The sequence below is a fragment of the Camelina sativa genome, chromosome 2, assembly GCF_030686135.1.
Source record: "Camelina sativa cultivar CO46 ecotype springtype chromosome 2, ASM3068613v1".
Taxonomy (NCBI): Eukaryota; Viridiplantae; Streptophyta; class Magnoliopsida; order Brassicales; family Brassicaceae; genus Camelina; species Camelina sativa.
Window position 1 is genome coordinate 5,426,878 of NC_141881.1, and position 8,612 is coordinate 5,435,489.

General features: G+C 37.5%; 1 protein-coding gene across 1 annotated transcript; it reads left to right on the forward strand.

Annotated features, from left to right (window-relative positions):
• The first annotated feature begins 1,741 nt into the window (after positions 1-1,741).
• LOC104722412 (respiratory burst oxidase homolog protein D) lies at positions 1,742-7,067 on the forward strand. Its single transcript, XM_010440568.3, has 8 exons — positions 1,742-2,728; positions 2,818-2,980; positions 3,163-3,211; positions 3,551-3,664; positions 4,620-5,429; positions 5,568-5,663; positions 5,833-6,637; positions 6,738-7,067. Exons 1-8 carry the CDS (start codon positions 2,101-2,103, stop codon positions 6,845-6,847), a joined length of 2,775 nt encoding a protein of 924 aa, XP_010438870.2. The 5' UTR covers positions 1,742-2,100; the 3' UTR covers positions 6,848-7,067.
• Positions 7,068-8,612: the final 1,545 nt, after the last annotated feature.

An 8,612-nucleotide genomic window follows, 5' to 3' on the forward strand; every position in this document is an offset into this window, starting at 1 on the left:
CTAACCCGCCCTAGAACCGTAAAGGCTCTGATACCACTTGTAAAGCCCCAATTGTCACCTCTTAGTGGTTCTCATTTCCAATCCCAGTCTCTGGGTCCATCTTTCTTAATGAGTCTCATGTCCTCTCACTAGGCCCGTGAGCCCATCCATATCCGACGGTCGGTTTGCTACATCCAAGAGGTTTTAAAGACTTGTTACCGTCCCTACAAGTCACCACATGATCTTTATCTATGTTTTGTCCTCACTCGCACAGTTCCGACAATCACTTTCCGGAAGGTCACCCATTCTAAAACTACTCCAGCTAAAGCAAGCTTAACTCTGGAGTTCTCTCAGGATCTTTGACCGAAAAGATAAGTGCACTTTGGTGACATAGGCGGCCAAATCAATTTTTTGAAACTTCTCCGCATGTCTCTGAAACCGGGGTGTCACAATTCACCCCCACTAACAGATCGCAACATCCTTGTTGCGTACCAAGACAGTTACCCCGATGGTGTGAGTCCACTTGACTCCACACTCATCTGAGTTTGGCTCTGATACCACTTGTAATGCCCCGACCGCCACCTCTTAGTAAGCCCCAGGGTTATGGGTTATCCATGGGTTAATAAAAAAAACATATATATTATATAATCTGTTATGATGTACGTAAAAACAAATTAGACTGGCTAATGGCTTCTTGTGTCCTTCCTTAGTGGAACCGATAGATTATGTTATAACTTACATATTTGAGCCAATGCATGTTTTTTTATCTGAACTAAATCCATGCATGTTATTTTTGGCTAATATATATATATTTTTTTTGTTTTACAGATAATATAGAAGATTCGGAGTCAAAAGTAGTTGACGAAGAAGAGATGATGATGGATGACGGTGATGATTGATATTGATCTAACCAACGAGCCATCATTGATTTGGTGATGAAACTGGAGGTGAGCCTCACGAAAAATCTTGTAAACCAAGGAGAAAAACTTCAAAAATGTAGAAACATTTTACTCATATTGGAAAAGGTGTCGATGATAAGAATCGAGTTCAGTGTAACTATTGTGGTGATAAAATTGTGTTTGAATCTACCACATGAACATTTCCAACGAAGCGTCATCATATGAGATGCATTAAAAAAAGCCAAAATATAGGAATGTAGCTGATATGATAATTGATGGAGATGGAAAGACTAGGAGAATGAAGATTGATGAGAGTGTTGTTCAGTAGATCTATAATTTGACACAATCTTCTTTTTGCTCTTGTTGAATATGAAGAGCTGAGAGGGTTTTTTTCAATATATGAATCCAGCTTACAACTACTACACTAGAAACACAGCAGCAATGGATATTGTTAAAACTTGGGAGAGCGAGAAGAATAAGCTGGAGATGGAGTTGAAAAGGATTCAGAGTATGATATGTTTAACTTCTGATTGTTGGATAACAATTTCTCGTGAAGGTTATATATCATTGAAAGCCCATTACGCCGACAAAAACTGGATTTTGTGACATATCTTGTGACATACCCAAGTGAATTTGAAATTTTCTTGAACGGGTTCAACCCAACCTATTTATTATAATGAGCTGAATTTATATACCCAAATCCAATAATATAAAATCCAGTAACTAATTAACAAAATGACAAAATCTTGCTATTCTAAATGACATACCTCCTCACAAGATGTCGTCTATGAAAATTCACACGGGGTTGTTTTGTCGTTTTTGTTTAAGCAATTCACACGGGGTTGGTGTATAAATGACTCGGTGTTGAAATGTATAAAATGACCCAAAGCTGAAATGAAAAAGAAAGTCAAAATAAATGGTCAGTAAAGAATTTTGACCATACTGGTGCGGTCCATCCATAGTTTCCCACTACCTTCCGTGATTTAGCACATCACAGATAAATGGCAATTTGCATGCCATTTATTTCATCTATTCCTCCGTCACTCTATAAATATATTTAAAACAAAAATCAGTTTCTTCCATACACAAAAATCAAACACCTTCTGAGAGCATAGATTTTATGTATTGACTAAAATAGTAAAATTACGGGTGTTATTTGCATAGATCTCCGTGGTTTTCTTGGCCATATCAAGAGTGAGATCTTTTTAGTTTGTTAGAATTGATGAAAATGAGACGAGGCAACTCAAGTACCGACCATGAACTTGGGATTCTACGAGGAGCTAACTCGGACACCAACTCCGATACAGAAAGCATTGCTAGCGACCACGGCGCCTTTAGCGGTCCGCTCGGCCGGCCTAAACGTGCGTCCAAGAAAAACGCGAGATTCGCGGCGGATCTTCCCAAGAGAAGCAATAGTGTTACCGGCGGCCACGGTGACGACGATGAGTACGTGGAGATCACGTTGGATATTAGGGACGATTCTGTGGCCGTCCACAGCGTCCAACAAGCAGCTGGAGGAGGATCCCACCTAGAGGATCCAGAGCTAGCACTTCTCACGAAGAAGACGCTCGAGAGCAGCCTCAACAACACCACTTCCTTATCCTTCTTTCGAAGCACCTCCTCACGCATCAAAAACGCCTCGCGGGAGCTCCGCCGCGTGTTCTCTAGACGCCCTTCCCCGGCCGTGCGGCGGTTTGACCGCACTAGCTCTGCCGCCATCCACGCACTCAAAGGTCTCAAGTTCATAGCCACCAAGACAGCCGCGTGGCCAGCCGTCGATCAACGTTTCGATAAACTCTCCGCTGACTCAAACGGCCTCTTACTCTCATCCCAGTTTTGGGAATGTTTAGGTAATTAAATCACTTCTGCTAAACAATTCTACTGTACGTTTCCATTTTTGTTAGTTTCATTTATGGTTTGTTTATCTTTTTACCTCTAGGAATGAACAAGGAATCTAAAGAGTTTGCAGACCAGCTCTTTAGAGCATTAGCTCGCCGGAATAACATTTCGGGCGATGCGATCACAAAGGAACAGCTCAGGCTATTCTGGGAACAGATCTCAGATGAAAGCTTCGATGCCAAACTCCAAGTCTTTTTCGACATGTAAAGCTTTTTTACGTATTTCACCTGACCCAAAAGAAATATCTTACGCGTAATCACTATTTGTCGTTTAATATTTGACTCTTAATGGAAAAATAAACGGTCATCAGAATTTAAGGACCAAAATAATAATATTAATCATTTGGTGGATTTGTAACTAATAAATGACATCACTGTTTTGTCAGGGTGGACAAAGATGAAGATGGGCGAGTAACAGAAGAAGAAGTGGCTGAGGTGAGAAACCACACACCATTCAATAATTATCTTTTCAAATATTTATTAGTTTTATGTACATATATTATATACTTGGTTGATAGTTTTTTCTCATATTTTATTTATATATCTATCAATATCCTTGGTTGATAATCTTGACAATTTTGTCCACGCGCAAATCCCCGCTTGACTTTATCTGATGACGTTTACTGTTAACATCAGCAATATATTAACTGCATGTGAACACGACAATAATGGTTACTAGATAGATAGAGTAGTCATTACTTTATTTTATTTTCGTTTTAGAGTAGCCCTTACTTTTCGCTTATGTTATTAATGTTTCAAATAATTTAATTGCAGATTATTAGTCTTAGTGCTTCAGCGAACAAGCTCTCTAATATTCAAAAGCAAGCCAAAGAATATGCAGCGTTGATAATGGAAGAGTTGGACCCAGACAATGCTGGGTTTATTATGGTACGTGTGGTCCACCTTCACCCACTCAATTACGCTAGTGGTATATATACTATGCATGTCGTTAATTTAACCACCCTTAAAAAACTAGGGAAAACGTGGAAAGTTCCCAAGGTTCTTTTGTCTTCTAGAAATCTAAAGTGGTCAAAATTATTGGGCCACCTTGATTGCTATTTTCAACTTATTGGGCCATCTTGGTTTTTTACCTAATCAATCAACAATAACTCGACAACTGTAGATGGGTGGTTCTCCAGTATGAGAAATGGCCAATAAAATTATAAAATATATATATGAAGAAATGAATCATGAAAAGTATTTTAAATATCAGTATTTAAAATAGTGGAGAAGCCTATGAAAAGTATTATAAAATATCAGTTTGCAATATTAGGGCATCTCCACTAGTTAGTACTAATCACTATGGTTACTCACATAAATTAATATAATAATGAGAGAAGGGAGAGAAAGAAAAGAATCGATTCTCCAATTCCTTAGGCAAGCAACGTTACTCACAAGATATAGATAGCTGTTATACTTTTAATGGTTGTTATTAATAAAACATAATAAATATATATAATTAAAATAATAATTTTTTCTCTTTTTAAAGAAACGCGTTACTGCAGTGGTGATGGTCTTAGAGCATTATTATCGGTCATCTTTGTTTTGAAGGTCTCAAAGCTTTTTTATTAAATATAAATATATTAATTTATTATTTAATTAAATTTATTGCCTACCACCAATAAAAATAAGATAGCTGGAAGTTTTTTTTCTCATCCGGATTTCTAAATGTCGCTGCAGAGATATTTTATCTGAAGATAAATTTTTTTCTCTTTCTTTTTATTTTTTTTATTATATTTTTTGACACTCATCCCCACAGTATGTGGGGTGGGAATGCTCTTAGTGTTGTATTTCCTAGTCTTATAGATAGTTTAATGATATTAAATGGACATTGGTGAAACAGATCGAAAACTTGGAAATGTTGCTACTACAAGCACCAAACCAGTCGGTGCGGATTGGAGACAGCAGGATACTAAGTCAAATGCTAAGTCAGAAGCTGAAACCGGCAAAAGAGACCAACCCTTTGGTGAGATGGTCGGAGAAAATCAAATACTTCATACTTGATAACTGGCAGAGATTATGGATCATGATGCTATGGCTTGGCATCTGCTGTGGCCTCTTTGCTTACAAGTTCATTCAGTACAAGAACAAAGCTGCCTATGACGTGATGGGTTATTGCGTTTGTGTCGCCAAAGGTGGCGCGGAGACTCTTAAATTCAACATGGCTCTCATATTGCTGCCTGTTTGTCGCAATACCATCACATGGCTCAGGAACAAGACCAAGCTAGGTACTGTAGTTCCGTTTGATGATAATCTCAACTTCCACAAGGTTATTGCAAGCGGGATTGTAGTAGGGGTTTTACTCCATGCGGGTGCGCATTTGACGTGTGATTTCCCACGTTTAATTGCCGCGGATGAGGAAACCTACGAGCCTATGGAAATGTACTTTGGAGACCAACCAGAGAGTTATTGGTGGTTTGTGAAGGGAGTCGAAGGATGGACTGGTATTGTGATGGTTGTGCTAATGGCTATAGCCTTTACACTCGCTACGCCTTGGTTCCGTCGTAACAAGCTTAACTTACCTAACTTTCTCAAGAAGCTTACTGGTTTCAATGCCTTTTGGTACTCCCACCATTTGTTCATCATTGTTTATGCTCTTCTCATTGTCCACGGTATCAAGCTCTACCTCACAAAGATCTGGTATCAGAAAACGGTACGCTCTTCAAACCTTCGTCATTCTATTTTCTTCATTTATTTCTTTTTTTCGGGTTTATAACACTTCGGGTTTATAACACTTCGGGTTTATAACACTTCGGGTTTATAACACTTCGTGTTTATGTGATTCTTGTAGACATGGATGTATCTCGCTGTACCCATCCTTCTGTATGCATCTGAGAGGCTGATCCGTGCTTTCAGATCAAGCATCAAACCGGTTAAGATGCTCAAGGTCAGATATACTTCTATTTATCTCTTGAAATCCTTAGGTTTCTAGATATATAAATCTTCCAACGTAGGAAAATGCCATGATTTGTGTAATTGTTTTGACAAAAGTAGGAAAACTGCCTTTGAAATTATGCTTTAAAGACTTGTAACGTTACGTATAAATGTAATAATAGGTAGCTGTATATCCCGGGAACGTGTTGTCTCTACACATGACGAAGCCACAAGGATTCAAATACAAAAGTGGACAGTACATGTTCGTGAACTGCCGAGCCGTATCTCCTTTCGAATGGCATCCTTTCTCAATCACATCAGCTCCTGGAGACGAATACTTGAGCGTACACATCCGCACTCTCGGTGACTGGACACGTAAACTCAGGACCGTTTTCTCTGAGGTCTGCAAGCCTCCTACCGCGGGTAAAAGCGGTCTACTCCGAGCAGACGGAGGAGATGGGAACCTACCGTTCCCAAAGGTCCTTATCGATGGTCCCTACGGTGCTCCCGCACAAGACTACAAGAAGTATGATGTGGTTCTTCTAGTAGGTCTCGGTATTGGAGCCACGCCTATGATCAGTATCCTCAAAGACATCATCAACAACATGAAATCTCCTGAACGCGACAGCGACATCGAAAACAACAACAGTAACAACAACAACAACAACAGTAAAGGGTTTAAGACGAGGAAGGCTTACTTCTACTGGGTGACTAGGGAACAAGGATCGTTCGAGTGGTTCAAGGGGATAATGGATGAGGTTTCGGAGTTGGACGACGAAGGAATCATCGAGCTTCACAATTATTGCACGAGCGTGTACGAGGAAGGTGATGCAAGAGTAGCTCTCATCGCCATGCTTCAGTCCTTACAACACGCTAAGAACGGTGTTGATGTCGTGTCGGGAACACGTGTCAAGTCCCACTTCGCCAAACCTAACTGGAGACAAGTTTACAAGAAGGTCGCAGTTCATCACCCCGGCAAACGAATAGGTATAAAAATTAATCTCGACCATTAATCTCGTTATCTACCCATTATTACATAATTAAGTAATGGATTCAGATTAAATACTGATATGAATTTTAATTGCAGGAGTCTTTTACTGTGGAATGCCCGGAATGGTAAAGGAATTAAAAAATCTAGCTTTGGATTTCTCTCGAAAGACAACTACCAAGTTTGATTTCCACAAAGAGAACTTCTAGATTATATAAGTTTGTAGAAAAAATAAAACAATAATTATCAAAACAGATATATATTTATTATAAATTCTTTTCACTATATGAAAAATAATATGAGCTATCTTTTCCCGTTGCTTCTTTTTTTTTTTATCCCAAACCGTTTTTTGTTGTTTACCTTTCTTTTCCTTTTTTTTTTGTAAGTTTAACGGAAAATTAAGTATAAGATAGTAAATATTTTTAGTTACAGCTTTGGTGTTTTAAGAATGTAATTATGGACTTATTGTAGCATTACATCTTGTACTTGTACTCTTACAAGTCATATGCATTCTATCATTACTTTTTTTTTTAGCCAATTTTAGCACAAATGTAATAAATCTTGTCTAAATACTCCTATAGCCAAAATGTGTCACAATCCAATGTATTTAACTAATTATAACAGTTATAAATAGATTAGGAGTGTTTAGACAACAAATATACTCATTTCGCCTCAAAACAGGTTAAAACTGACAAAACATTGCTTAGAAGCAGTAAACAGCTTTGTTAGTATTTGGATGATTCAAAATGTGTCACAAACTAATGTATTTGACTAATTATAAGAGTTAGAGATTGATTAGGAGTGTTTAGACAACACTTATACCCAATTTGTTCAAAATAGGTTAAAACCGATAAAACAGACTAAAACAGAGAAAACTTTGCTTAGATGCATTAAACAGCTTTGTTTGTGTTTCTAGGGTCAAAATGTCTCACAATCCAATGTATTTGACTAATTATAAGAGTTAGAGATGGATTAGTCAAATGCATTGGATTGTGATACATTTTGACTTTATAAACACTAACAAAGCTGTTTACAGCTTCTAAGCGACGTTTTCTCGGATTTAGCCTGTTTTCTTGGTTTTAGCATTTTTTTGGAACAAAATGGATATAAGTGTTTTCTAAACATTCCTAAGCCATCTCTAACTCTTATAATTAGTCAAATGCATTGGATTGTGACACATTTTGACTCTAGAAACACTAACAAAGCTGTTTACAACTTCTAAGCGACGTTTTCTCGGATTTAGCATGTTTTTTCGGTTTTAGCCTTTTTGGAACAAAATGGATATAAGTGTTTTCTAAACACTCCTAATCCATCTCTAACTCTTCTAGTTAGTCAAATGCATTGGATTGTGACATATTTTGACCCTAGAAACACTAGCAAAGCTGTTTACAAATTTTAAACAATATTTTCATGGTTTTAGCCTGTTTTCTCGTATTTAGCATGTTTTGGGACAAAATGGGTATAAGTGTTGTCTAAGCCTTCCTAATTTATCTGTAACTCTTATAATTAGTCAAATTCATTAGATTGTGACATATTTTGACCTTAGAAACACTAACAAATCTGTTTACAGCTTCTAAGCAATGTTTTCTCGGTTTAGCCTGTTTTCTCATTTTTAGCCTATTTTGGAACAAAATGGGTATAAGTGTTGTCTGAACTCCCCTAATCAATCTCAAACATTTATAATTAGTCAAATGCATTGGATTGTGACAAATGTTGACCTTAGAAACACTAACAAAGCTGTTTACAGCTTCTAAGCAATGTTTTATTGGTTTTAGCATGTTTTCTCGGTTTTAGCCTGTTTTAGCACAAAATAGGTATAAGTGTTTTCTAAACATTTCCAATCCATCTCTAACTCTTATAATTAGTCAAATGCATTGCATTGTGACAAATTTTGACTCTAGAAACACTAACAAAGCTGTTTAAAGTTTCTAAGCAACATTTTCTTGGTTTTAGCCTGTTTTTCTCGGTTTTTAG

What these genes read in the sequence shown, in the direction of transcription:
- LOC104722412 (XM_010440568.3), top strand. Translation starts at nt 2,101, where the DNA reads ATGAAAATGAGACGAGGCAACTCAAGTACCGACCATGAACTTGGGATT. An exon ending in CAGAAGAAGAAGTGGCTGAG is followed by an intron (nt 3,212 to 3,550) that starts GTGAGAAACCAC and finishes ATTTAATTGCAG; the next exon opens with ATTATTAGTCTTAGTGCTTC. An exon ending in AGATCTGGTATCAGAAAACG is followed by an intron (nt 5,430 to 5,567) that starts GTACGCTCTTCA and finishes TGATTCTTGTAG; the next exon opens with ACATGGATGTATCTCGCTGT.